Consider the following 27,762-nt stretch of genomic DNA (forward strand, 5'->3'; position numbering starts at 1 on the left):
CTGACGCGGGGCTCGAACTCACGGACCACGAGATCGTGACCTAGCTGAAGTCGGACGCTTAACCGACTGCGCCACCCAGGCGCCCCAATGCTACATTTTTATGACATTAGCTACAGGATAACTCTTCCCTTTCTCCTTTTCTTCCTGCTCTCCTCTTACGGATTCTCTCCCTTTCCTTTTACTTTATTGCGGAAAATTTCAAACATGTAACGAAAAGTGGACGGGAGTGGGGCGACTGGGTGGCTCAGTCAGCTGTGCCTCAGACTCTTGATTTCGGCTCAAATTCTGACAGCACAGAGCATACTTTGGATGCTCTCTCCCTCTCTCTTGCTCTCTGCCCCTCCCCCACTGGTGCTCTCTTTCTCTCAAAATAAACATTTTTTAAAAGGAATTAAAACAAAAGATAGGGACTTTAAAATCATTAGCATAGTTCTTTGAAGATTAATCATAATTCCTTAATGTCATCAAATATTTAGTCAGTGTTCAGATCCCACATTCTCGTCAAGGGTCAAAACTCTGATGTATCATATCTATAGATTTGATAAATGTCTTAGCTTGAGTTGCTCTAACAAAGTACGGTAGACTGCGTGGCTTATAAGCAACATAAATTTGGCGTGCCTGGGTGGCTCAGTCGGTTAAGCATCCGACTTTGGCTCAGTTCATGGTCTCGTGGTCAGTGAGTTCGAGCCCCACATCGGGCTCTGTGCTGACAGCTCAGAGCCTGGAGCCTGCTTTGGATACTGTCTCCCTCTCTCTGCCCCTCCCCAGCTCACTCTGTCTCTCAAAAATGAATAAACGTTAAAAAAAATTTAAAAGGAAAAACAAACAACATAAACTTATTTCTTACATTTCTGGAGGCTGGAAGTCTAAGATCAGGGTGCCAGCACGGTCAGGTCCTGGTGAGAGCCCTCTATTGGGTTGCAACCAGCCTGCTTCTCCAAGTGTCTTCACGTGGTTAAAAGAGGGCTAGATAGTCCTCTGGCCTCTTCTTACAAGGTCACTGATCCCATTCATGAGGACTCCACCCTCATGAGCTAATTACTTCTTGGAGGCCCACCTCTACCTGTAACCACACTGGGACCACCTCTAAATGCAATCATGTTGGGATTAGTGTTTTAATATGTGAATTTTGGGGGGACACAAATATTTAGTCTGTTATATTGGATTTATAAGATTTGCTTAGAGGCTTAGGATACTTTTGCTTGTTACAATTTTCTTTCTTCTTTTCCCTTAAAAAAATTTTTTTAAAGATTTATTTATTTGAGAGAGGGAGAGCGAGTAGGGGAGGGGGAGAGAGAGAGGGAGACAGAGGATCTGAAGCAGGCTCCGTGCTGACAGTAGAGAGCCGATGCAGGCTCCGAACTCATGAACCGCAAAATCATGAGGTGAAATTCACATAATGCAAAATTAACCATGTTAAGATAAACAATTCAGTTGCACAATATAGTACCACCACCATCTGTACCTAGATCCAAAATATCTTTGTCATCCCAAAAGAAACCTCGGCATCCACTATGAATCTGCTCACCACTCATCCCTGACAACACCAACCTGCATTCTATCTCTGAATTTACTCCTTCTGAATATTTCCTATCAATGGATCATACAATACGTAACCTTTTGTGACGGCTTCTTTCACTCAGCGGCATGTCTTCAAAGTTTATAATTTTGTAGCATATATCAGTACTTTTTTTTTGTAGCCGAATCATATTTCACTTTTATACCTACATATACGTAACGCTACAATTTGTTTATCCATTGATGGACACTTGGAACATTCCTACCTCTTGGCAATTGCGAACATGGGTGCTAATATGCATGTGCATGTTCTTGTTTGAGTACCAATTTTCAATTCTTTGGGGTATATACCTGAAAGTGGAATTATTAGGTCGTAAGGTAATTCTATGTTCAATTTTGTGAGGAATGGCAAAACTTTTCCATAGTAGCTGTACTATTTTCCATTCCCACTGGCTCTATATGAGGGTTCTAATTTCCCCACATCCTCACCAATATTTATTTTCCTTTAAAAAAATTATTATTATAGGGTGCCTGGGTGGATCAATCAGTTAAGCATCTGACTCTTGGTGCTGGCTTGGGTCATGATCTCAGTTTTGTGAGTTCCATCCTGGCCTCTGGCTCTGTGCTGATAGTGCAGAGCCTGCTTGGGATTCTCTCTCTCCCTCTCTCTCTGCCCCTCCCTCGCTCATGCTATCTCTGTCTCTCTCAAAAATAAATAAATAAACTTAAAAAAGAAGAAATGTGTTAAAAAAAATTATTATCATGGCCATCCGAATGGGTGGGAAGTTGTAACTCATTGTGGTTTTATTTTGCATTTTCCTAATGACTAATGATATTGAGCTTCTCTTCTTGTGCCATTTTTTATTTTTGTTTTTTCAATGTTTATTTCTGAGAGAGAGAAAACAGAGCATGAGCAGGGGAGGGGCCATTTTAAATCGAGTTGCTTCTTTTGTTGTTGTTGAGTTGTAAGAGTGCCCTATACTGGTTCTGGATATTAGACACTTAACAGATATATGATTTTTTTAAAATCAGATATATGATTTGCAAATAGTTTCTCCCACTCTGTAGGTTGTTATTCCATTTCAACCCCAACCTGTTGCACCACCAACTGGTGTACTACAGTTCAGTCTGATATTAGACACTCAAAGTCAGCATAGACTGGCACTCAGTCAACAAGACTGACTCCACTTCAGACACCAGCCTCAGTATCTGGATGTCTCCAGGCTACCTGCACCCTTGAACACGTGGCTACAAATGTAGGTGTTTCCACGACACCCTGGGTTTGGTAATTCACAAGACTGATCCACAGAACTCAAGAAACCACTATATTTGCTGTTCCGTTTTTATTATAAAGAATATAGGCCACGTGACTCTTGATCTTGGGGCCCTGAGTTTGAGCCCCATGTTGGGTGTAGAGATTATTTAAAATAAATAAGCAAATAAAACAACGGATATATATATGTATGTCAGGAGGAACAAACTAGGGAGATGCATAAGGGAAGGTCTGGGAGGGTCCCCAACACAGAGCTTCTGTATTCTCTTCTCATAGAATCAGAGTGCATCACTCTTCAAGCACATCAACGTATTTACCAATTAGGAAGCTCCACTGAGCTTGTGTAGAGTTTTTAATGAGAATTTGTTTACATAGATTTAATTGATTAAACCACTGGCTACAGGACTCAATCACCAGCTCCCACCCCCATCCTTCTCTTCCCAGCAGTGGGTGGGGCCTGGCTCAATGTCCCAACCTTCCAATCATGTGGTTGCTCAGGAAATTCCAAGGGTTTTAGAAGCTCAGTGTCAGGAACCTGGAATACTGACCAGACAAATTCTTTATTACACAGCAGCTGCCTTTTCACTTTTTAAATAATGCCCTTTAGTGCACAAGTATTGTTAATTTTGATGAAGTTCAATTCAACTATTTTTTCTTTTGTTGCTAGTACTTTTGGTGTCATATATAGGAATCCGTTGCCAAATCCAAGATCATGAAGATTTATCCCTATGCTTTCATAAGAGAGTTTTGTGGTTTTAGATCTAATACTTAGGTCATTGATACATTTACAGTTAATTTGTTTTATACAGTATAAGGTAGGATTTCAATGTCATTTTTCTTTTTCTTTTTCTTTTTTTTTTTTTTGGCTTGCGGATATCCAGTTGTCACAACAGCATTTGTAGAAAAGACTATTCTTTCCTCACTGAATAGTCTTGGCCCTTGACAAAAATCGATTGCCTATAAATGCATGGCTTTATTTCCAGACTTTTAATGCTATCCATTGGTCTATATGTCTATTCTTGTGCTAATACTACAATCAGTTGAGTACCAAAGCTTTGTAGTAAGTTTTGGAATTAGTGTGAGTCCTCCAACTTTGTTCTCATTTTTTAATACTATTTTTGTTTACTTGGGGCCTCTTGCAAATTCATATGAATTTGAGGATTGGCTTTTCCGTTTCTGCAAAAAAGGCCTTTGGAATTTTGATAGGGATTACATTGAATCCATAGATTGCTTTAGGTAGTATTGCCATCTTAACAATAGTAAAGCCTTTCAATCCATGAACACTGGAGATCTTGCTTGTTAGAATTTTCAGCCTGCTGTAATAGACTTTTGCAATGTTTCAGAAAATTAAATGTATTGGGGCTCCTCAGTGGCTCAGTTGGTTGAGCATCCAACTTCAGCTTGGGTCGTGATCTCATGGTTCATGGGTTCAAGCCCCACACCTGGCTCTCTGCTGTCAGCTCAGAACGTGGGGCTCGAACTCACAACCCCAAGCTCAGAAGTTGCTCTACTGTCTGAGCCAGCCAGGCACCCCAGATTTCTGATTCTAGTTAAGACTCATCTAAGGACAGTGAGAATTATTGATCTTACTAAGAAACAGTAGATTCTTAGAAAATAAAATAACAATGGTTAGAAGTTTAGCTTAAACATACCAAAAAACTGGATTCAAGAATTTGAAACTGATTAATTTAACATAAATCAAAACACCAGAGTTAATAAATTATTCCTTTTCAGGCACAAGAGCCCCCCCCCCCCCGAAAATAAAAAGTCCGGTTGCCACATATAATCTTCTATGTGGAGGAGGGGAAAGTCTCCACGGTATTCATACTTCTAACATAGCATTGTAGCAGCTATCTGAGCCTGCCACAGAGAAACATAGTAAGCACTCATGTTTTTTAAGTTTATTTTTTTGAGAGAGAGAGAGAGAGAGGGAGAGAGAAAGGGAGAGAGAGAGAAAGAGCAAGCAAGGGAGGGGCAGAGAGAGGGAGGGAGGGAGAGAATCCAAAGCCAAAAAAAATCTTTGAGTATAGTTGACCCACGATGTTACATTAGTTTCAGGAATACAACATAGTGATTCCAAAAGCTAATCCAGTAAGCTATCCAGTAAGCTAATCCAAGTGTAGCTACCTTCTGTCACCATACACAATCACAGTATCTTTGACTATATTCCTTATACCGTACCCTTTATTCCCGGGACTTATTCATTCCATAACTGGAAGTCTGTATCTCCCACTCCCCTCACCCAGTTTGCACTTCCCTCACCCTTTCTCTTCTGGCAACCACTGGTTCATTCTCTGTATTTACAGCTTTGATTTTGCTTTTTATTCACTTTTTTTTTTTAAGATCCACCTGAGTGAAATCATATGCTATTTGTCTCTTTTAGTTTGATTTATTTCACTTAGCATAATACCCTGGAGGTCCATCCATGTTGTCACAAACGGTGCAAACTCATCCTTTTTAATGGCTGTGTAATATTTGTGACTGATTCACCTTGCTTCTTGGAAAGCACTTAGTAGGCACTCGGTAAGTACTTGTTGATATATGAATAAATACATATATAAAATAAACATTCTACACATTAATAAAATTTCCAATCTATTCCTCACTTTTTTTTAACTCCTCTAAATTACTGCAGGAATATACACATTCTGTACCGTCTTCCAGGAACATTCTCTCATGCCTCTCACAAATTTTGCCCTGCTGCTTTTGCTCAATTGTGTCTTCTTTGGGAAGCCTTCTTTGGTTTACTTAATCAGACCACTCTCTCCTATAATATATTCTTTTTTTAAAGTTTTTTTTTTACGTTTATTTATTTTTGATAGACAGAGCATGAGTGGGGGAGGGGCAGAGAGAGAGGGAGACACAGAATCGGAAGCAGGCTCCAGGCTCCGAGCTGTCAGCACAGAGCCTGATGCGGGCTCTAACTCATGGACTGCGAGATTGTGACCTGAGCCGAAGTCGGACTCTTAACCGACTGAGCCACCCAGGCGCCCCTCCTATAATACATTCTTAGGGCAACATTTTCTTCTCCAGATAATTTTCCACATAAATAATTTCACGACTGCTTGTGTGATTCTTTCTCTAACTCCCCCCTATATTAGAACTTAGCTCCATGGTGGCAGCAGCCTAAGGCTCCTTTTGGGCTATTTTGTCCTCTAAATCCATCTCAGTGTTTGGAAAATAGAAGGTACCTAATAAATGCTTTTTGAATGAATAAATGACTGTTAAGTACGTAATACGATCCAAAAAACTGTTTCAGGGAATTATATTTAAAAAAGCATAGAAAAGCTATCAAGCTATCAAAGCAATTAGGTTTAAAAAAAGAAGCTTAAATAATATAAGTACCAGAAACACTATTTTCAAATACTTGTCAAGGATATGGAAATAAAATGAGTTTTTATTTTTTTATTTAAAAAAATGTCTATTTATTTTTGGGAGAGAGAGACAGAGAAAGAGAGTAAGTGTGAATGTGAATAGGGGACAGGCAGAAAGAGAAGGATACAGAGAATTCCAAGCAGGCTCCAGCTGTCAGTGCAGAGCCTGACGTGGGGCTTAAACCCTCCAACCGTGAGATCATGACCTGAGTGGAAATCGAGAGTTGGATGCTTAACTGACTGAGCCACCCAGATGCCCCACTAAAATGAGTTCTTAAATGTTTATCATAATCATGTGTGGTTATTTTTCATTTGTCCCTGTAAATCAACACTGCCTAATAGAAATATAATGTGAACCATGTTTTTGTTTTTTTTTTTCAACATTTATTTTTGGGACAGAGAGAGACAGAGCATGAACGGGGGAGGGGCAGAGAGAGAGGGAGACACAGAATCGGAAACAGGCTCCAGGCTCTGAGCCATCAGCCCAGAGCCTGACGCGGGGCTCGAACTCACGGACCGCGAGATCGTGACCTGGCTGAAGTCGGACGCTTAACCGACTGCGCCACCCTGGCGCCCCTAAACCACGTTATTTTAAAAGTACTGGTAGGCACAGTTAAAAAGTATAAAGAAAGAGATGAAGTTAATTTTACTTATTTGTATTTATTTCAAAGTTTATTTATTTATTTTGAGAGAGAGAGAGAATAAGCAGGAGAGGGGCAGAGAGAGAAGGAGAGAGAGAGAGAATCCCAAGCAGACTCTACACTGTCAGTGCAAAGCCAGACACAGGGCTTGAACTCACAAACCGCGAGATCATGACGTGGAAGAGCTGAAATCCAGAGTCAGATGCTTAACTGACTGAGCCACCCAGGCACCCCCATTTATTTATTTATTTTTATTTATTTATTATTATTATTTTTTAAGTAATCTGTACACCCAGCATGAGGTTGAACTCACAATCCCAAGGTCAAGAGTCACATACTCTACCAACTGAGCCAGTCAGGCATCCAAAATGGAAGGCCTTTTATAATTATTCCCCCTTTTTTTTTTAAAGTAATCCCAATGTGGGGTTTGAACTCATGATCAGAGATCAAGAGTTAGATGCTCTGTGGACTGAGCCAGCCAGGCACCCCTAAGTTAATTTTAATAATATATTTAACTCAATACATCACAAAAGTATCATTTCAACATATAATCAATATAAAAACGAGATTTTTACATTTTCTAATATACTAAGTGTTGGCACGCACCCCAATGTTTACATCAGTACTATCAACAATAGCCAAAGTATGGAAAGAGCCCAAATGTCCATCAATGGATGAATGGATAAAGAAGATGTGGTATATACATACAATGAAGTATTACTTGGCAATCAAAAAGAATGAAATCTTGGGGTGCCTGGGTGGCTCAGTCGGTTGGGTGTCCGACTTCAGCTTGGGTCATGATCTCGCGGTTCATGAGTTCGAGCCCTGTGTCAGGCTCTGTGCTGACAGCTCAGAACCTGGAGCCTGCTTCAAATTCTGTGTCTCTCTCTCTCTGTGTTCCTCTCCAGCTTGCACTCTGTCTCTCTCTCTCAAAAATAAATAAAGATTAAAAGAAAGAAAGAAAAAGAATGAAATCTTGCCATTTGCAACTACACGAATGGAACTAGAGGGTATTATGTTACGTGAAATTAGTCAGAGAAAGACAAATACCATATGACTTCACTCATATGAGGACTTTAAGACACAGAACAGATGAACATAGGGGAAGGGAAGCAAAAATAATATAAAAACAGGGAGGGGGACAAAACATAAGAAACTCTTACAGATGGAGAACAAACAGAGTTACTGGAGGGCTTGTGGGAGGGGGGATGGGCTAAATGGGTAAGGGGCATCAAGGAATATACTCCTGAAATCATTGTTGCACCATATGTTAATTTAGATGTAAATTAACATATAGTAAAATAAATTTAAATTTAATTTAAAATAAATATAAAAATATATACAAAAAAATAAAATTAAAAAAATATATATACTAAGTGTTGGGAATCCAGCATGTATTTCACATTTACAACACATGCTAATTTGGACTCAAATGGGGTGCCTGGGTAGCTCAGTCAGTTAAGCATCGGGCTTCGGCTCAGGTCATGAGCTCATGGCTCATGAGTTGGGAGCCCTACGTGGGGCTCTGTGCTGACAGTTCAGAGCCTGGAGCCTGTTTTGGATTCTGTGTCTCTCTCCCTCTCTCTCTCTCTCTCTCTCTCTCTCAAAAATAAATAAACATTAAAAAAACAACAACAACATAGACTTCCTGCTTAAAAAAATTTTTTTTGGACTCAAATAGTTGTGTTTGTCCAGTGACTGCTTTATTGGATAACACAGCCCTGAATCAGTTTTCTCGTCTTCTCTGCCCTGTTCTGTTGCTGTGAGGCTGATTCTAAGCTTGCATCACTCAGCTCTCTTGTCCTCAGGTTTCCCAGGGGCTTTGGGCAACGGAAGGCACCACTGTAAGATGGGACTGTGGGAAGAGAGATTAGTCCAGTTAGTTATTCCACCTCTAACCATCCCATCCCCGCTCCTTAGCCCTGCCCGAGGCTCTGTAAATAATTACGTCTTCAGTTAACTCTTTGTTGAATGTGCCATCTGCTTGCTGCCAACACAGTCACTGAGCCAAGTAGTTAATGGACTATTGCTATAGCTCAGGCTCTTATTAGATTTTCCTTTGGACACTTGAAGTCAATCACAATATTTAAAGTGTCAATTCTTTTTTTTTTTTAAAGTTTATTTATTTTGATAGACTCAAGTGGGGAAGCACAAGTGGGGAAGGGACAGAGAGAGAGAGGGAAAGGGGGGGGGGGAATCCCAAGCAGGCTGTGTACCACCGGTGCAGAACCCAATGTGGGGCTCAAACTCACAAGCCACGAGATCATGACCTGAGCTGAAGCTGGTCACTTAACAGACTGAGGCACCCAGGCACCCCTAAAGTATTAATTCTTATACATATATATTCGTGCCTGGCCATAAGTAATATTTTTTCCTTAAAAAACAAGTACTTAGTGAATAGTTAATGGGTGCATTTGAGAATCAGAAGAAAACTCAGGGCCATGGTTCTCAATTTGAGGTACTGAGAAAGTCGGTGTTATTTTTGTGTTTGGAGTTTTTCTTTTTTTATTTATTTTTTTTTTAATTTTTTTTTCAACGTTTTTTATTTATTTTTGGGACAGAGAGAGACAGAGCATGAATGGGAGGGGCAGAGAGAGAGGGAGACACAGAATCGGAAACAGGCTCCAGGCTCTGAGCCATCAGCCCAGAGCCTGACGCGGGACTCGAACTCACGGACCGCGAGATCGTGACCTGGCTGAAGTCGGACGCTTTAACCGACTACGCCACCCAGGCGCCCCTGGAGTTTTTCTTTTTTTAAAAAAATTTTTTAACATTTATTTTTGAGAGACAGAGCAAGACAGAGCATGAGTGGGGGAGAGGGGGGACATAGAATCTGAAGCAGGCTCCAGGCTCTGAACTGTCAGACAGAGCCTGATGTGGGGCTCGAACTCATGGACCGCGAGATCATGACCTGAGCTGAAGTCGGCTGGGAATTTTTCTTTTTTCATTTTTTTTTTTTTTTTTTTTGAGAGAGAGAGACAGACAGATACTTGCTTTGTCTCTCAAAAACAAATGGTAAAAAAAAATTTAAAAAAAAAGAAAAACTCCAAACACAAAAATTACTCTAACACCGACTTTCTCAGTACCTCAAATTGAGAACCATGGCCCTGAGTTTTCTTCTGATTCTCAAATGCACCCATTAACTATTCACTAAGTACTTTTTTTTTAAGGAAAAAATATTACTTATGGCCAGGCACGAATATGTATGTATAAGAATTAATACTTTAGGGGCGCCTGGGTGCCTCAGTCTGTTAAGTGACCAGCTTCAGCTCAGGTCATGATCTCGTGGCTTATGAATTTGAGCCCCACAGAGCACACAAGCTGGGGAGGGGCAGAGAGAGAGGACAGAATCTGAAGCAGGCTCCAGGGCCTGAGCCGTCAGCACAGAGCCGGATGATGGGCTGGAACTCATAAACTGTGAGATCATGACCTGAGCTGAAGTCGGATGCTTAACCAACTGAGCCACCCAGTCCCCCTGGAGTATTTCTGTTTGCAAATGTCAGGAAAAAAACAAAAAACAAAAAACAAAAAACCTAACTCAAGTGGCTTAGGCAAACTGGGTGCAGTGTTAGGAATGTATGCTACTAGGAAATTCCAAAAATAGAACTGGGTTCAGGGCTTCTTTAACTAGAGTTCCAGGGCTCTTTATTTCCCCATCTCTCAGCTCTCTCCCTCCCTGTAGGTTGGATCCTCTAAGGGCTGCCTCTTCCCTCTAGAAAGAGGATGGCTTCTCTGGCTCAGGTAAGCCACTAGTCAGAGGAAATGAGCACATCTCTGGTTGGCCTAACAGCAGGACTAGAATTAGCAGTTGACTGGTCTGATTGTATTACTCACCCATTCCTGAACTAATTGGTGTAGGGAGGGGGTGCTAAGAACTAGAATGCTTTCATGAACCCAACCACACCTGAATCAATGCCATGGTCTACTACGAGGAAGGTAGTTCTCCAAATGAAATCAAGGGATGTTTACCACAACGTATGATCTCCATTCCTTGTCCCTACCAAGAAATATTGACATGTCCCTCTGACAGCTTCATGTGGTTCTAGAATCTGGACAAGAGTGGTTGATGATTGAATATATTTAAAGCAACATTAAAAATAATCCATAATTTATTTTTTTTTAATTTTTTTCTTAATGTTTTTATTTATTTTTGAGACAGAGAGAGACAGAGCATGAGCAGGGAAGGGGCAGAGAGAGAGGGAGACACAGAATCGGAAGCAGGCTCCAGGCTCTGAGCCATCAGCACAGAGCCCGATGTGGGGCTTAAACTCACAGACTGTGAGATCATGACCTGAGCCAAAGTCGGACGCTCAACCGACTGAGCCACCCAGGCGCCCCAAAAATAATCCATAATTTAAATGGATAATTCACTTGGCTGCAGTTACCAGAAGGTGGAAAGCGTGTGTGGATGGCCAAAGGAGGTTCAAAATGTATTCTGGAATACAGCTGGAGGGATTAAGAGTGCTCCATTGAAAGATGCATGCTAGACTAGCATTACACTCACAAACCCAAAGACAGGAAAAATGGTGGGAATGGATAGGATATTCTTTGAAGAGTCAGCATTTTTTTGAATAGAGATTGTCAGGTGATTTTCGTACTTTCTTCTAAGTAATTAAATAATTAAATATGTTTATGTGCTGTGTGCCAGATTTGTTCCTAGGCCCTAGGAATGCAGGAGTGACCACCACAGACAAAAGCTGAAGTTCCTGTGAGAGGAGACAGCACATAACAACCCTGAAAGGCTGGTATTATTATCCCATTTTACAGAAGGAAATAATCCTGAGACAGGGTAAGAGATTCTTTGTTGGTTTGTTGTGGTTTTCTTTTTGTTTTTTTTTTACATTTATTTATTTTTGAGAGACAGAGCAGGAGGAGAGGGGCAGAGAGAGGAGACACAGAATCTGAAACAGGCTCCAGGCTCTGAGCTGTCAGCACAGAGCCAGACATAGGGCTCAAACCCACGGAATTACGAGATCATGACCCGAGTGAAACTCAGACGCTCAATCAACTGAGCCACCCAGGCGCCCTGGGGATTCTTTTCAAGACACTTTAGCAGTATGTAGTAGTGGGACTTTGATAGTCCAGATCCAGGACTGTCTCACTTCAAAGCCTTTGCTTTGGCAGAAGAAAATAAAATTCAAACCAGGAGAAAAGCTTACCCAGAGGAGGGGATCAAATCGAGACAACAGAAGTGAGCCAGAGGAGAGAAATATTTAGAGAAGGGAAGAAAAGCAAGAAGAGAAAGAGAAAGGGTATGCTAGAATCCCCCTTCACCTAGGAAACCCCCCAGGTAAGGCCAGCACAGGTCCTGGCTCTTCGACTGTAGTTCCTGTCCCTCCTCTTTCCCTGCAGTATGAAATTCCTATTCTACCATGAGAAAACTAAGGCTCAGAGCGATTAAATCTTTGCATTCCACCCCCCCCCCCCAACCTTTTAGAGCCACGAGATAAGGATTCAAACGAAAATATCCGGGAGTGATAAGTAAATACTGGCTTATCTTTTTCATTTTTGTGACTGAAAATACAAGGTATTAGTTTTCTTTTTCTTGAAAGCAAATTTAAATTTTAACAATAAGTCAGACAAAACTGAAGGGGGGGGGGGGTTGGGGCGTAGGTTTCAGGACACCAGACGAACTTCGTAGCTTGACTCACTGTTCCAGAGAGGGAGGGGTTTTTCGAGCACGATTGCGGTATTTCTCTCCCAGTAGTGAATTATTCTTGAGGCTCTGTTTTCCTAGGAGGAAGTGGAAAACAGAGGAAGGTGTGAGTGGTCCAAGAACCCCAGCCCCACCCCGAAGTCGTCAATACGCAGGCAGGCTTTTCCTGGAGAGAGGCCAGACATACCCTTCCTGGCATTTGTTTGGGGGCCCAGAATTTAAACTAATTCTTTTCAGAAATTTCTTTTTACTGTTATTTGGTAAAGGTCAGCGTCCAGATGGCCTGGCCGGTCTCATTTGCGTTTGAGTTTCTATTAAACCTTTCAAGAGTCCGGGATGATGACGCCACCCTTCTCTGCCAAATCCTGCAGTTTGGGTGAGAGGCGGGAAACCAGCCAGAGTTGGGCCGACTTTCCAGGATCGGGCTTTTCCATAGTGTGAGACGTGGGCGGGCACAATCTGGTGGCAGTTTGGTCACCCACAGCTCAGTGACCTTGGGAGCAACTCTGAAGCTCGTCTGTAAACACGATGCTTTAGTTCCAGTCTAACCGTTCTCGAGGATTAAGTAATGAGTTTACGATCTAAATCTTATTTGGGGCAAACGGCTCTATCATCGTTTGGGAGTAACAGCAGTGGTGTTATGAAACCCTAGTGTATCCTGGAGATGGGGGAGAGGGGATCGAGGGTAACTTGGAGGTCGGCCACCCGGAAACACCCGAGGAAGCCCCAGGCCTAAGGCGACTGGAGCGCGGCAGCGTACGTCTCCACGGACCAAGCGGCACCGCCAGAGCGCGCTCCCAGCAACCGCGATTCTCGTTGATTTGATGGCCGCTACGTCACAGCCTCCTCCGCCTCTCATTGGGCGAGCCCGTCCAATCATGTGACTTCAGCATGGCGTATAAATAAGGGCGAGGAGAAGGCGGTGGTCCGCCATTTCGTGGACGCCAGGTCAGCGAGAGCATCTGCGGGAGCCGGGCCGGAGGGGAGCGGGAAGCGGGAAGACCCATCCGAGGGTGTGTGGTTTTGAGCGTCTGCTTTGTAACCGAAGATTTCGGTAAGAGACCCGCGACTAAAGGAGTGCAGTGGGAAATGGCACTTAACAGGACCGCAGTGGGGCCAGGCCCAATGGCGCCAGGTTGAGACAAAGAGACGCCGCCGCCATTTTGTGACGTTCAGCATGGGGCGGTGGCGGGGGCTCCTGGCCCATCAGAGAACGTACCTCGGTCTCGAAGTGGAGGTGTTTATAATCTTCCCCTATCCGGGGGGGTGGGGGAGAGGTGGTGGTGGTGAACTGAGAAGTGGGATAACCCGAAAGTTGAGGCGGGAAAGAGGGCCGCTAACCGAATTGTACCTCGGGCCGCGGCCTTTCAATTTATGGCGCCTTTTTTCCCCCACCCCCACGTTTTCTTCGGAAGCTCAGGATTTTTTTCCACAGTCACTAATCAAGGCTGGGCCTTTCAATCCATGTGACGTGGTTTGTGTAGTCACCTGTATTTTCATCTTAATTTGACTTTTTACAGTCTTAATCACTTTTTTTTTTAAAACTGATCGGTCTTCCTTGAGCCACACTGTACTTGTAGCAGCTTACCTTTGATACTTCTAAAAGTGCTCACAGCGAAGTTAAAAAAAAAATCTCCAACAATGGTTTGGTCTCAAGACTCCTGGGTACAGGGTGGGGTCATGCAAATAGGATGTGTCTGGACTAGTTTTTTTAATTGGATAAGTCCGGAGTGAGCAGAATGTGGTGTTTATGAGAAGCCCTTAAGCTGAGTTATTGGGTTCGTTACTCTTTGCAATTGAATCTGTCCTACAAGTTGATTAGATTCGTTTTGGAAGTGACTTGTAGTGAAGTTCTAGCAAATATAAACCCCCAAAGTGCAGTAAATTTTTGCACTAACAAATCCCCACCTGAAATTAACATAAGCTTCTTTTTAAAGTGTGCGGTTAAGTAGTATTTAGTACATTCTCAGTGCTGTGCAACTGTCATAGCGGTCTAGTTCCAAAACATTTTTGTTACCCCCTAAGGAGACCTATTCCCATTAAGCAGCTGGTCTCATTCCCTCTGCCCTCTCACCCAGCCTCTGGTAACCATGAATCTGTCTCTGCATTTACCTGTTGGATATTTTATATACATAGAATTGGAATATGTGCGCTTGTGTCTGGATTCCTAACACTTTAGGAATGAATCTGGTTAAGGTTTTAATTACACGAAGACACATTAGTATCCCTTCGGTTATTAGGTTTGGTTATTACGTCTCTAGGATTTGGTTCTGCACAAGTTACTCTACCTTAAGTGCTTTATCTTTGATATTAGTTATAATAATTGGTAAAGTTACTAACTGCCCAGATTGTAAATGCTTCTTCAGTGCTTTCCACTCCCCCACCAATTTTTCCAGGAGGCATTTTTCTTAATGCATTTTGTGCTGGCTTCCTGGTAGTTAGAAGTACAGATTAGAGAGAAATGGGTGTTTCAAGGGTAGTAATTGTTTGGTTTTTAGTGTTTCAGCATTCTTTTCTAAGGATCTTTTTTCACTGTGTAGGTTTATTGGGTAAATGACTAACATTTCGGGTAATTTTTTTTAATTACAGAAATGCATCGTGATTCCTGTCCACTGGACTGTAAAGTTTATGTAGGTAATCTTGGAAACAATGGTAACAAGACTGAATTGGAACGAGCTTTTGGCTATTATGGACCACTCCGAAGTGTGTGGGTTGCTAGAAACCCTCCCGGCTTCGCTTTTGTTGAATTTGAAGATCCCCGAGATGCAGCTGATGCTGTTCGAGAGCTAGATGGGAGGTAATTTAATGACTAATGTTGATGACAAATACGTCGCTTGTGTTTTTTAATGTTTAAAATTCCTAGGTTATGTGACTTTTAGATAGCTTCTTGGCTATCTGAAGTTAATGTTACTGGAGACTTAACATATGCCTTTTCTGCAAAGAAAAAGTGTTTTACTGAAGATCAATAGGAAGTAACTTTTTACTCAAGTGGCCATTGAAGAAAATGTTTAATGGTCGATTCTTGGTGGGTGGATGTTTGCATCCAAAATGGTTGAAGCATTTTAATCGAAACCTTCCACAAAGTTGTCACTTGTGGTGTCACCTTTGAATTGTTTCTGAAACAATTGTGAAATCAGATCTTTTCAAGTAAGAATGGCCACAAACGTAATTCTCGTAGTTGGATAATGGTTGCATGGGCTTTATTGTACCATTATCTTTTATGTGTTTGAAATACTTAGGAAGTGTGGAATATGTAGCTGTGTTGTGTGTGTGTTTAGTGTCCCATTAATGGCTGGTAAGTAACACCTGAGTTTTAAGAATGACCAGGTGCTGCCCTTCTCTCCTTCCTGCTTGTTGGAAAACCATTGGATTTCAGGAAACCAGGGGAAATGGTTAATCTTTAAGATCCAAAAGTTAAGGGATCAGAGGGTTGGCTGTAAAGCTGTAGAGAAGGTCATTTATCCAAGCAGATGGTAGAAACACATTTTTCCAGGTTCCCACCTCTTAATCGCTGGCCCAATAAAGGTGGGCCATTCATCTGAATGGATGTGAAACAAGAGGTGGAGGATAACTTTTTTTCCGACTTTCCTCAGCTTCAGTTTCCTAACGAACGGGTCAGCTATTGTGTGATGATTGAGGGGAGATGGTGACAGAAAATGGCCAAAATGCTTTTGTTCACTGCTGTTGGCATGGAGAATTGGGGTTATCTGGGGAAGAGAAAGACCAACAGTCTAGTAACATCAAGATCAGTAAACAAGTTCTGGGATCTTGAAGTCCCAGCAGGATGTACAGATGAACTGGTTCTTTGAGGAAGAATCCAAGGTTTTCACACTTGTAACTTAACAAATTAACATTGAGCCCAATGATTTAGACTGGCTCTAACAAGGCATTAAAGCATAAGGAAGTTGGTTTTCTTTATTAGAAAAACTTGTTTTGCTATTAAGGATTCTACAGATGTTTCAGGTGTGTAGTTTACAGAAAAGGCTAAGTGGGAGTGCTTTCTTTTTGCTTTAGTATACATGTCTTGGCTCTTTTAAATTTAGTAATGTTTCTTTCCTTAGAACACTGTGTGGCTGCCGAGTAAGAGTGGAACTCTCGAATGGTGAAAAGAGAAGTAGAAATCGTGGCCCACCTCCTTCTTGGGGTCGTCGCCCTCGAGATGATTATCGGAGAAGGAGTCCTCCACCTCGTCGCAGGTACTTGAGAGCGTGTTTAGAGGTATTGGTGTAACGGAGTAGCTAATAGGAGCAGGTATTTCTCTCAAAGTTTGTTGGTGGGTTTTAAACTTTGAAGAATCGGAGGTTTTTATGAAACATTTGCTGGGTGTAGTTTGGGGTATGTGAGTTGTGCTGAGTGTTGGCTTTTGTCTTTAGGGCACTGTTCATGTTGGTAGTCAGTAACTTCTATCTTGGATCTATCTTCTAGTTCATCTTCTAGTTGCATCTTTCCAAGTCTTCCCTTATACTTCAATTTAGGCCTTTTTCCATTTCTTGACTCCATAATGACAAACATTACATTCAACTCTAGCTCTTCACAAAAATGTGTTTTCTACTATTAGCACGATTGTAGTATTTATCAAACAGGCAGCTGTTGTAATGTTAAAACTGGTAAAGTAGAAATCATTCTGAAACTAACTTAAGTCACTGACCGATAAAGGGGGCTAAAAAAGTAATCCCAGTCATCTGTTCTTCAAAACCAAATAGGAGAGATTTCAGTTTTTTTATAATTGAAAATGGCATCATTCTTGGACCAGGCAGTATTGTCTGGATGCTAACTCCACATCTCCTCCAAAATAGTTTCTATAGGACTTAATTTACCTCTTACAGGTGAGTGAAGTCCTTCTAGGAGATAGGAGTTCAAAATCTTGCCCCTTTTGCTATTTTGAAAAACAAAACAACACACTGTTGCCCATCATAATAAAGAGTATTTGTTAGCTAAATAGATGGTTGTACTGATGGCTTGTTTTTCATTTTTTTTTTGTGCTTTTTGGTCCATCTATTAATAAAAATGAACCCCGTTACAGAGTCACCATCATGTCTCTTCTCACCACCCTCTGAGTCTGCATTAGCCAGTCAACTAGCCCTTTCAGCGTCATGTGACCAGCGCGCCCCATTCAGCTTGGCTGGTGTCGTTTCACATGACCCAGGCATGGCCAGTCGTCAGGTTGCACCGCCCTTTGGTTCCCGAGCATGCTGTTTTCTCTCAGCCTTCTCTCCAACCTTAACCAAATCGGCAGCAGCCACCTCGACCGCCCACACATTCCTGGCCAATCAGCTCAGCTGTTTATTTACCAAATGTCTTCACAACAACTACAGCAGCAGCCTTCGGCTAACAAAAAAGCAGGAAAAATCCACAACACCCCCTTCGCCAACCAACTAAATCCAACGCAACATCTGGCAAAACCTTTTCAGCAAATTCTTCCTGGCCGTCAGTCCGGCAGCCTCACCTCACCATTTCTAGCTTGTTGAAACCCAAAACTAGTAAGTTTTTCCTGCTTATACAGTTTACTGCTGGTTAAAATAAGGAGTAAGCGGCTTAAAGTAATTCTTTTTTCTGGATCAAAGGCTGGCTGTGCATAATTGAATGGTAACGTACATATATATTGCTTGAATAAAACTTTTAAGGGTGATAGGGAACTCATAATGTAACTAGACCTTCAGGTGAAACTTATTTGCATGTGTGAGATGCCAAACTAAAAATTTTAATAACTCCTAACAGATTTAGCTTTCTTTTCTAGCAAAAATTTGTTGAATCCTATCACCTTTAAATGGTTTTACTAACAGTTTTCAAGTTTTAAATTTTGGGGGTAAAGTGGGCCAAGCTAAGGTAATTTTTATAAGCCTAAACACACTCTTTAATGTGACGATCACAAATGCAGTTCTAATGTAGCACTTAATGGCATCAGTATTTACACCTAGCGCGTTTTCACAAAATTACACTATCCACCTGGTACCTAAGTCTTGTCATGGACTTATAGGTTTGCATGGGTTCCAAATACTGGTTTATGGTACTGTTTTTGGAACTACTTGTGGGACTATATTTTGGTGTGGTGTTTGGGTAGTGAAGTTAGTTTGACATGAAGTTTTGCATTGGACAGATCTGCTGTGAAGCATTCTTTGTTAAAGTGAATCCATGGTTGGAATACCTGCTTTTCACTTGAGCTTTTGGTTCCTTAATCCTTCTGTGCCTTTTTTTCTTTTCTGTTTTTTTCTGTTTTGGTTTTGGTTTTTTTTGTTTTTTTTGTTTTTTTTTTTTTGGTTTTGGTTTTGGTTTTGTTTTTTCGGTTTTGTTTTGTTTTTGGACGATGGGTGCCAGTTCTTCGGCACATTCACTGGGCCCAACAGTGAAATTGAAAAGTTGGGAAATGCCTCACGCCATAAATACTAATTGACAATTAGCCTAATTTTCCTGTTTCTGCTTTTAGATCTCCAAGACGGAGAAGCTTCTCCCGCAGCCGGAGCAGGTAAATAACTACCTTTTTTGGCCACCTTCAGAAAGTCATGTTTCTGCTGTTCCTGAGCTGTGTTCCAAATGATGTGGTTAATGGTAAAAGACTGGCTTTAGTAATGAAAAAGTAGCATATAGAGCCAGGGTTAATAAGTTGCACCAGTGAACCAGCTTTTAGTTTTTGAAGACTTCTTAGGATATTTGTTGTGTATAATTCTGAATGGCCCTGTTTTTCTTTTTCCTCTGGTTTTAGGTCCCTTTCTAGAGATAGGAGGAGAGAGAGATCACTGTCTCGGGAGAGAAATCACAAGCCGTCCCGATCCTTTTCTAGGTCTCGTAGGTAAGATTTTTGATGACTTAATCATTTATAAATAACTTGTTAAAAAGAGAAGGTGATCTTCTTAGGCTGTTTTGATTTTTATTTTTCCCATAAAAACTTTCTTCCCTGGTTATGTCACTGAGTTACGTATGTAACTTTTTTTTGGTTTTCTGTCTTTTAGCCGATCTAGGTCAAATGAAAGGAAATAGAAGACCAGTTTGCAAGAGGAGTGGTGTACAGGAAATAACTTCATTTGACAGGAGTATGTACAGAAAATTCAAGTTTTGTTTGAGACTTCATAAGCTTGGTGCATTTTTAAGATGTTTTAGCTGTTCACATTTGTTTGTCTCTTGGAACAGTGACACATAAAGATGTAATTCTCTATGATTTGAATGGATCATATGAGGCATGTAATATTAAGAGTTGTTACTTTACAATGTTCCCTTAAGCAAAATTGAATTTGCTTTGAAGTTTAGTCTTACATAGACTGATAATAAACCTATTAACTCCTGCCCAGTTAAAGCTTGACATTTCATATTATGAAGACAAAACTGGCAAAAATTGAACAGAGTTTTTCCATAGCTGAGATAGTGTGCATGCAGCTGTAATTGAACAGTCTTTAAAAGCTGCTGTGAACCCAAGTCAGCAGCTAAAAATTAAGCTGCACTGTTAAACTAGGTTAGAGGTTTAAAATAAAATGAATCCTAGTTGTCTTCGTACTGGGCAGAGGTGGTCCAGTTGGTGTAGAATTGGAAGTTTCAAGAAAGTTTACTTTTGCTTTAGGTCATAAGTTCATTTTAACAGGATTGCTGTATATGAACACACAGCTCTATGTAACATTCTCTCTTTGGAAATTTGAAACTATTCAAGATACCAATGTCCTGCCAGTTTAAGGGTACATTGTAGAGCTGAACTTTGAGTTACTGTGCAAGATTTTTTTTCATGCTGTCATTTGTAATATGTTTGTGAGAATCCTTGGGATTAAAGTTTTGGTTACAAATTGTTGTTTAACCTGAAAGCCTGTTTTTCCTTGCAAAACTAAAATCTGTGAGCTTGGTATCAAGTCCAGGTATAACATTCCTATTGGAAGCCATACTTATATTTTCTTGTAAAGTGCTTTTGAATTAATAAAATATTAGCATAATTGTGTAATAGTCGAACCCACTATTACCATAGTTCTTCTTGTCCCATGGAAATCCGTTGGTTACACAAATCTTAAACACAATTGAGGCTGAAGGGAATTCTTGGTGTCACCTAAGTGATCGTACTTAACCATTTTTTAGGAGTAGGAGCCAGTTCAAAGACCGTGATACTCCGTGACCAACATCTTAAAGTATAGCAACCTGGTACATTATAACCCAAAGTGGCCCATAGAAAAGGCTTTATCATTAGCATGAGACCTTCCACAAAGCTTTAAAAATTGCTTCCATTTTATATAATCAGAGGTGTTGCATGGAAATTCTAAATTGATCCATTATGATGTAAATTTCACTATATGGTTCAAATGTAACGGTGCAGAATTGAATATGGAGGCATGCATAACCTTCCTCTTAGAAACCCAGAGGAGTTGTAATTTCAAATTTTTGTGCGATTAGATTAAATCATAATGCAACTACCTTGTGGCTTAGTTTCCTTAAATGTGCTACTTAAAGATAGTTTTGGAATATGCTATACTGACTTTCTTTAATTTGAAAGAAGTCACTGCATTGAGTTCAGTCTGTAAAGATACTTTATAAGGTGTAGGGAGGGCCTAAATAAATTTCCAGTGGTCCTTACTAACCTTTCATGCAGATACCAACAAAGGAAGATTGGTGTCACAAGGTAGAATTCAGATTTGGGATGAGCCTTCTTATAGAAGACACTTAAGACTGTTGATGTACTGGGAGCTCTGGCTTTGGGCCTTTTGTCTTTTGGCATTTCCTCCTAGCGTTTTAAAACTTGTTCAGAACAAGGCAAGATACTAAAGGTCATGGAAGTAATACGGTACATCACTAATTACATTGGACACTGATAGGGATGTTTTTGCAACATACAACTTGCAAAGTCCTAAATTGGATTTCTGTAAAAAGGAGATAGGTCATGGGTATAATGTGGCTTATACAGAACTTAAGATAAAGTTGATCTCAGGGAGTTATCCTGACTTCTAGGCCAAATTTGCAGTCACTTTAACCAGAAACCCCAGCAATTTTATGGCTTGTGACAAAAAATAATGGAGGATAGAAACTGTTAAAAACCTTATTGCACACTTAGCTGTGGCCATTAAAAGTTCTGGCTACTCTAATTTCAAAAATTAAGTTTCATTAGCCAACTGTGTACTGTGTCCTGAATGGAGGAGTATAATACTGTAAGAGGTCAGTCACAAAAACTGACCTTAGTGTAGTGACTGCAGGTGTTCCCTAGAGGTCACTGTTAATCCTGGGTGGTAATTGAAGGAAACAAGGATTGTTAGTTTTATGCTTTTTCAAAATAATTATCTGTAGTTCTCACTTAATTGTGGGTTACTTCTGACCTTCATGTCTTAAGCAGAAAGGTGAAGATAAATTAGCCAGAGAAATTTGAATTTTATCAGATTGTAGATACCTCTTATCTACTGTTTATATACTTTTAATATTTCCTTACAAAGGTGTGGTCATTAGATGGCATCTCTTTTAGTTGGACTCACCTATATCTGGATGAGAAGTCCTGCTTTTTTATTAGTTAATATGGTTCATATTACAATTCTTTATCAGGAATGGTGTTGATCATAGAAGTTTTTTAAAATATACACAGCCTGTTGCCAGGCTCATTTACTTTTTTAAGAGTAAGCACTGTGTTACTTGGAAGAGTTAGGTGATAAATGTCCCTGATTAAGACCACTGGTTTAGTACTTTTTATTTTCAGAATCCTCAACACGATTTAGTTGACAGATCTAGTTGGTGGTAATGTCTTTCAGTTGTATATTTTTGTACTAGACTTCTGGTTTTTCTTTTTTCTTTTTTTTTTTTTTTTTGAGAACAAAAGATTTCTGATTAAAGTAGCTGAAGAAAAACTGGGTTGGAGTATATTTTTATCAAAACAACTGATAGTGTTGAATTCAGTTTTCTGTGTCCTCACAAATTTTCTTCCTATTAAATATTCCTTGGATACCTCAAAAAAATTCAGTTGTACAGCACACTTGGGAGGTTCTGAGAAGACGTCATTGAAAATTTGTCTTGATAAACCTAATACATCACCTGCTTGATTTTTTTTAATTGGGATTGCAGAAATTCATGATACAGTTTTTAGACTCCTTCAGTATCTCAGTTCTTGTTAATCCTTCAGAACATGTAACAGCCAAAAGTTTCCCAAACTAACAACCTGAAATACATGTGTATAATACTACTATACTTTTTCTTCCATTCTATGTGACATACATAACATTGTATATTAAGGATTGTTCTAAAGTCTTAGAGTGGGGTCATTTAGTGCCTTTACTACAACTTTTGGTGCAGGTATATACTTGGTTTTGAGAAAGTGAAACTTTCTGGAAACATTGTTACTTGCTTCCTAGTAATGTGGATAGGTTCTTCTATGGAGAATATTCTTTGCAGAGCACAGTTGAGCTCTTCAGAAAAATAGTACATAGGCGATTTTTCCTGCTTTTATTTTTCTTTAATCTCTACTACTGATAAGGGGCTCAGAGTCAAGTCCTGCCCTCTCTACCCACTGAGCCAGCCAAGTACCCTTAACTCTGCTTCACCTGTAAATGGCACCTTTGTTTCAGTATGTATCTCACGGAGATTTCATATGGGGTAAGTTACTATCCTTTCGGGGGTGGGTTTTTGTTTTTGTTTTTTTACCATCCGAACTGCAAATTAAAGCCAAGGGGGAAGGTTGCTTAATGCTAATAGCCCATTCCAGCTGGCTCTCTGCCTCCAGAATTTCTTTATAGATAAAAAAAAACTTTGAACAGCAACAAAAAGATTCAACAAGAGTGCTTTACAAATAATTATAAATTGGGATGTAAATTTGTCATTCAATTGTTTTTGTGTCTTACTTTTTTCTTCTATGGTAGTCCAAGACCCAGGGACTTTGTGGAGTGGGATTCAAGGATGCACATAGTAGCTCAGTATCTAGCAGGTAGTTGTTTGACCTGAGTTCAAGAGTGAGACCTAAGCTTCACTAATTTCTTAGTGTTTCATCCATTTTAGGATGACTTGAGAGCTATTGGTTGTAGGGCTTCATGTGGCCTACAAGAAAGGTTTTTGGACATGGCATGAGGTGCAAATCTTTAGTTGAGGGATCTTCGAAAAGTCCCTTAGCAACAGAGGAAAAGTGAATTGGATCAGATGGCAAGGTGTTGGGACTAAAAGTGGAGCTCATAGGTAAGCCATAAGGAATCAGGTGAAGAAATGAGTACCTTAATCATAAAGTAGGAGTTGAGGGTGTAAGCAATTGAGTGTGCAAACTGCACTAGGGTTTGGAGGTAAAGGATTCTATAACCATGAGTTGGAAGTAGTTCCAAGTCAGGATTTTTGACTTCCTTTCGGTTGTACTACCAAATAAATGGGTGTGGGATAACTTGTTCATCGTCCTGGCTGGACGCTGAGAAGTTGATGTATCAGATTGCATTAATGGCTGGCTCCTACATTCCAGCTGTCCGATTCAATGGGGACAAGAAATTGAACTGGCAGTCCTGGTCCCACTTCAGTTGGCAATGTATATAACTGTCCACCTGACATGAAATTGACTCCCCAGGAGTGAGGTTGGGAGCAGAAGCTGCGTTCTTTGTGGATAGTAAGGAGTGGATGAACACACCTATCATTTGGAGGGGCTAGGAACCCATGCTTTAGAGTGCTGGATGCTTTGGTAAGGACTCTTGGCAGTGGTCAGGAAAGAAAGTGTTTTGAGTACCACTCTGCTGAACATCGTGCGGGGCCTTTTTCTTATGTGATGTTGAACCACTTGAGAGGTGAATAACAGGGAAGAAAGAAGTTCTCACACATTCCTCATCCTACTAAACAAGTGTATTTATAACCCAGGCCAGCCTTGACTAGAAAGCCCTTGTATTCCGTTCTACACCTTAGCTTTCTCAACCCATTCATAAGCTGCAATTTGTCATTCAGTTGATGGTCAGGATTTGGGGCTTCTCTTTTTAATCTTGAGAGCACGGGGGAGGGGCAGAGAATCCCAAGCAGGCGCTGCACTGTTAGCATGGAGCCCAAAGTGGGGCTCAAACTCGCGAACTGTGAGATCGTGGCCCGAGTCTCAAGAGTTGGATGCTTAACTGAGCCACCCAGGTGCCTCTGGGGGCTCTCTTTTTAATTGCAAACATATTCATGGCAAAAAGTGTAAATTGTACGTGACCTCCGTGTTTTTTTTAGAAGTAACTTGGTAAAAGGTGTCCCCCCCCCAACCTAGAAATTTAGATACATGTGATGAACCAAGTACTTATTTTGAGAGGGACAGAGTATCACGCATCCGCGCAGAGCTGGATGTGCGGCTTGACCTCATGAGCCAGGAGATAATGACCCGAGCCAAAATCTAAAGTCAGATACTCAACCGAGTCACACAGGTGCCCCATGATGAGCAAGTATTAATACAGCAAGAAATGCTAACCATGTGTCCAGGTTTTTCTTTTTTACACACCTGAAGCCTGCATATTTGAGGTGTATATACTAAACGCAGTACGTGCTGCCATCTGGGCAGGTACCAAAAGCAGTAAGCTAAGATTTCTTGCAAAGGACCACTGAATGTCCATGTTGCCCTTGTCTGTGGAAGACAAAGCTGTACATCGTGAATAGGTTGACACTCGTTATTCACCTTGTGAGTGGTTTGAAGCTATGGGTAGTTGCTATGGCTACTCTGGTCTCCTAGTCTCGACATCACCCTAGTTTTAACTCAGGAATGTGAGCAACATTGGTGCATGTGGCATCTTATAGGCAAGGACCGGTAAATTTTGGGGCCTTTTAACTTTAAAAGCTTATTTTTGAGAAAGTGCAAGTAGTGGCAAAGAGAGGAAAAGAATCCCAGGCCAGCTCCACACTTGTCAGTGCAGAGCCTGATGCAGGACTGCAATGTATGAACCATGAAATCATGATCTGAGCTGAAGTTGCACGCCTAACTGAGCCACCCAGGTGCCCCGTTAACCATCAACCTAATAGAGAAAAATGTACAATTTATTTTTAATGTTTATTTTTGAGACTGCAAGTGGGGGAGGGGCAGAGAGAGGGAGATGCAGAATCCGAAGCAGGCTCCAGGCTCTGAGCTGTCAGCATAGAGCCCAACACAGGGCTTGAACACATGAGCTGTGAGATCATGACCTGAGCTGAAGTGGGTTGCTTAACTGACCGAACCACCCAGGTGCTCCTCTTTCTTTCTTCCTCTCTCCTCTCTCCTCTCTCCTCTCTCCTCTCTCCTCTCTCCTCTCTCCCCTCTCCCCTCTCCCCTCTCCCCTCTCCCCTCTCCCCTCTCCCCTCTCCCCTCTCCCCTCTCCCCCCTCCCCCCTCCCCCCTCCCCCCTCCCCCCTCCCCCCTCCCCCCTCCCCCCTCCCCCCTCTCTCCCCCCTCTCTCTCTCCCCTCTCTCTCCTCTCTCCTCTCTGCCCTGCCCTCTCCAGTGGACTCTTCAGGAAAACACTGCAGAAGAATTCCTTGGCTAGACAAAGCTATTGCAGATTCAAGAGAGCACCTTCTCTGGCTTCAAAACCAGGTGGTTCAAGTTAGGAGTCTATTGTGCAACATTTCTTATTGGCTTGGGAGAAAAAGCAGGCACATCTCAATGATTGCTTACATTTTGACAGTGGACTTGTTAATTAAAGCTATTTAAAATTTTTTGAGAGTGTGGCAGGGAGAGGGAGAGACAATAACCCAGCATGGAGCCTGCCATGGGGTTCTATCTCATCACCCTGAGATCATGACCTGAGCCAAAATCGAGTCGGATGCTTAACTGAGCCACCCAGGAACCCTGATTAAACCTACTTCATTGTCCACTAGCAGCTGCAGTCTACTGACCCGGAAGAATGCTCCATTCTTTAGATGATTATGATTAATTCTCAACAGATGGATGAAAGGAAAGGTTAAGTACTTACCATGTGCCTCATCCAAGACTGGTTCCTAAACCAGGGCCAACTTTTTGGATTTGATGGCAGTTGACAGGAAGAAAATGATTAAGAGAGATGATTAGTTATAAGGCAGATGTGATCATCCCACTTTATTGAGATTGAAGTACAGAGACGGCTGGGCAAGTTGTCCAAGGTTGCAGTCCAGTAGTGATTGAGTTGGAAGGGTGTAGCCCAGGTTGCAGGACCAGGTGTGGGTTAACTGGAAGGGGTCTTAGAATCCACAGTCCCAGTGTTATGGTTAGAGGTGAGAAGCTGAATTTGCCCAAGGTGACAACAAGGATACCTTGGCAGAGCTGGGACAAGGACTGCCCCAACAGCTAATCCAGTGCTAGTTTCAGGGAGCATCATAATGTTAAGGCCTTCAGGCTTTGAAGCCAGTAGTCAGGATTGGAATTCTGGCTTCCTTGCTTCTAGCTCATGACTTTGGGCCAGCTGCATAATCTCTAGGGTTTCATTTTCTCATCCGAAGGACAGAAATAGAAAACAACTGCTTCCTGTTACTATCTTGAGAATGTAGTAATGTGACATATATGTGTCACTCACCATGTGATGATATACTGCTTAGTTAGTAATAGCCTCACACTTGTATGCAGTAAGTACCCAAGGAATGACTTTTTAGTGAAACTGACTCCTTTATGGTGCTGGGTAGGCAAGAGTGCCCCCAGTTCATTCTTCACATTCTTCACATTCCCACTGTTTCCACTGACCCTGGTCCTTTACCAACTTTTGAGTCTGTACAGTTTGAAGGGATTGACTTCAGGGGTCCAAGGTTAAGAGAGACCTCTGTGGTTAAAAGGATCTAGGCAGATTTCAAGAAAGGAGCTTCTGAAGTCCTAGGGATATAGGGAGGTGGGTGGGAAAGATAGGATGAAGGGTTAGAGGAGTGTTAGATGGCTCTTTAAAAAATGGATTTTCAGGGCACCTGGGTGGCTCGGTTAAGCATCCGGCTCTTGGCTTTGGCTCAGGTCATGATCTCACAGTTTCATGGGTTTGAACTGCACTGGCAGTGCAGAGCCTGCTTGAGATTCTCTCTCCCTCTCTCTGCCCCGTCCCCATTCACTATTCCTCTCAAAATAAATAAACCTTAAAAAAAAAGGTTCATCTCTGGCATCAGCTAAGAAAAAAATATGGGTTTTCAGGGACGCCTGGGTGGCTCAGTCGGGTGAGTGTCTTGATTTCCGCTCAGGTCATGGTCTCATATGGGTTTGTGAGATCAAGCCATACCTCATACATCGGGATGGATCCCTGCTTGGGATTTTCTCTCTGCCGTTCCCCCACTTGCAAACACATGCATGTTCTCTCTCTTTCTCAAAATAAATAGACTTGGAAAAAATAAATAAAAATGGGTTTTCAAATTAGTCCAGTCTGGATTCAGATTTCCATCTTTTGGCTGTGTGCCTGGGGCAAGTCACTTATTTTCCTTAATTTCTTTCTTGTAAAGTTGGGGATAACAAA

General features: G+C 41.4%; 1 protein-coding gene and 2 long non-coding RNA genes across 3 annotated transcripts; 1 reads left to right on the forward strand and 2 right to left on the reverse strand.

The window, feature by feature from the left end:
* Nucleotides 1-8,487: 8,487 nt before the first annotated feature.
* LOC147580914 (uncharacterized) lies at nt 8,488-11,139 on the reverse strand. The gene is made up of 2 exons (XR_015250795.1): nt 10,776-11,139; nt 8,488-8,661 (listed from the first exon to the last, which is right to left on the reverse strand). It is a non-coding gene; the product is annotated as an uncharacterized LOC147580914 (long non-coding RNA).
* A 1,153-nt stretch (nt 11,140-12,292) lies between these two features.
* Nucleotides 12,293-13,282, reverse strand: LOC147580915 (uncharacterized). Its single transcript, XR_015251201.1, has 2 exons — nt 12,650-13,282; nt 12,293-12,539 (listed from the first exon to the last, which is right to left on the reverse strand). It is a non-coding gene; the product is annotated as an uncharacterized LOC147580915 (long non-coding RNA).
* An 81-nt stretch (nt 13,283-13,363) lies between these two features.
* SRSF3 (serine and arginine rich splicing factor 3) lies at nt 13,364-20,843 on the forward strand. Its single transcript, XM_025925134.2, has 6 exons — nt 13,364-13,516; nt 15,052-15,259; nt 16,524-16,658; nt 18,887-18,925; nt 19,163-19,249; nt 19,410-20,843. Exons 2-6 carry the CDS (start codon nt 15,054-15,056, stop codon nt 19,435-19,437), a joined length of 495 nt encoding a protein of 164 aa, XP_025780919.1. The 5' UTR covers nt 13,364-13,516; nt 15,052-15,053; the 3' UTR covers nt 19,438-20,843.
* Nucleotides 20,844-27,762: the final 6,919 nt, after the last annotated feature.

This window comes from Puma concolor, chromosome B2 (genome assembly GCF_028749965.1).
Source record: "Puma concolor isolate L17-30 chromosome B2, mPumCon1.1.hap2, whole genome shotgun sequence".
Classification (NCBI taxonomy): Eukaryota; Metazoa; Chordata; class Mammalia; order Carnivora; family Felidae; genus Puma; species Puma concolor.